This window comes from Budorcas taxicolor, chromosome 3 (assembly GCF_023091745.1).
Source record: "Budorcas taxicolor isolate Tak-1 chromosome 3, Takin1.1, whole genome shotgun sequence".
Lineage (NCBI taxonomy): Eukaryota > Metazoa > Chordata > Mammalia > Artiodactyla > Bovidae > Budorcas > Budorcas taxicolor.
Window position 1 is genome coordinate 12,043,901 of NC_068912.1, and position 1,847 is coordinate 12,045,747.

At 38.9% G+C, this 1,847-nt stretch overlaps 1 protein-coding gene across 1 annotated transcript; it reads right to left on the reverse strand.

Annotated features, from left to right (window-relative positions):
- Positions 1-388: 388 nt before the first annotated feature.
- Positions 389-1,345, reverse strand: LOC128045415 (olfactory receptor 10R2-like). The gene is given in 1 exon segment (XM_052637913.1): positions 389-1,345. A coding segment is annotated over 1 exon segment (954 nt). The 5' UTR covers positions 1,343-1,345.
- Between the last annotated feature and the right edge of the window lie 502 nt (positions 1,346-1,847).

Below are 1,847 nucleotides of genomic sequence, written 5' to 3' on the forward strand. Positions count from 1 at the left end.
ACCATATTCAGGCCTCAGCAACTCATTTTCAGCTGGGCATAATCTTAAATAAAAGGGACAACCAGAGATTTGTGGCTAGAAAGCCAAACATAGGGTAAGAGATAATGCTTGTTAAGATCCTTTTGAGAACTATCTCTGGAGGAAGAGTAGGAGTAGGAGAGTTGTCTTTTAGTGACAGTTGCCTTGATGAGGAAACTTTTGCCCTTAATTTGGCAAAAAGACTTAAGATGAACATACTACTAAATCTGTTTTACATAAGAACACTATAGCCTCACAATGTCAAAAAACTCATCCAAGGCCACAGAGTTGTAGACTAGAAACTTTCATGACTTAAACAATAGTGATACATTTGACCCAAATGTTTGTGTGCTATTGAAAAAGAAATTAATTATAAAGTCTTAACATAATTACAAAATCTTAACCTAACCTTCTCAATCATTTTCCTAACAGCCAGCTGTACATCTTTGTTCCTGAGGCTGTATACCACAGGGTTCAACAGTGGGGTGATGATGGTATAGGTCACTGTCACCAGCCTGTCTTTTCCTGATGTATATTTGACTGAGGGTCACAGGTAGACAAAGGAAGCACAGCCATAGTGGACAACAACCACAATGAGATGGGAGGCACAGGTGGAGAATGCCTTTCGTTTGCCTTCAGCTGATGAAATCTTCAGGATAGCAGAGGCAATAAATCCATAAGAGATGAAGATGAAGATCAAGGGCACAACAAGGACCAAGACCCCACCAATGAAGATGACCAGTTCATTAATGTAGGTTTCAGCATCAGCGAGGCGGATGACTGGTGAAATGTCACAAAAATAATGGTTGACCTTGTTGGAGCCACAGAAAGGGAGGCTAAAGACCAAAGTTGTTCCCAATAGAGATATTAGGAAACCACTGACAATACAAGTTACTGCCAGTTGCCCACAAACTCTCCAGCTCATGAGAATGGTGTAATGCAAAGGCTGACAGATAGCAGCATAACGATCATAGCCCATCACTCCCAGAAGCAGGCAATTGGTGACAGCAAAACCAAGAAAGAAGTACATCTGTGAAGCACAACTCACAAAGGACAGAGTCCTGAGCACAGAGAGAAGATTGATAAGCATCTTGGGCAGAATGACAATTGTGTAGAAAGTTTCAGAGGTAGAAAGGACACAGAGAAAGAAGTACATGGGTATGTGGAGGCTGTGATCCAAGCAGATGACTGAGATGATGATGATGTTTCCACTCAAGATGATCAAATAGAGGCAGAGAAAAACCACAAAGAGGATAAGTTGCAATTCCCCAAGACTGGAGAAACCCAGCAGGAAGAACTCAGTAACACAGGAGGAATTGGCCATGAAGAGTTGATCCCATGGAATAAAGTCAATATGATTAAGTCCAGAGTCCTTTGAAACTAAGAAATCCGGGAGATTTAATCTTCATAAAGTCACCAGTCCAGTATGAAAGAGACACAACAGGTATGGGAGAGAAAAAAGGAAACCAAAATAAAATAATAAAGCATTTTACAATAAACTAAGCAAAATTTATCCTAAATTAATATGTGCCCACATTGCTAATTTTCTGCAAATGATTTTAGCAGAGAATTTGGGGACAAGTGTTCAAATGAAATGGACAGACATTTACTCAAAGAAAGTCTATTCTTCTGCCACCTAAGAAATACCTAAGAAATATAGTCCCTGCTTGTAGACTTTTATAATCAATCTCTGCTTAGTTTGTTGATAATCTAACCCTCAAAAAAACTTTTATCTACATTAATTGTGATTTAAGTGGTCATAATTTTATCCATATTACTGATACATATATTCCACAAGGAATACCACCAATGTATGAAGATCTACATCC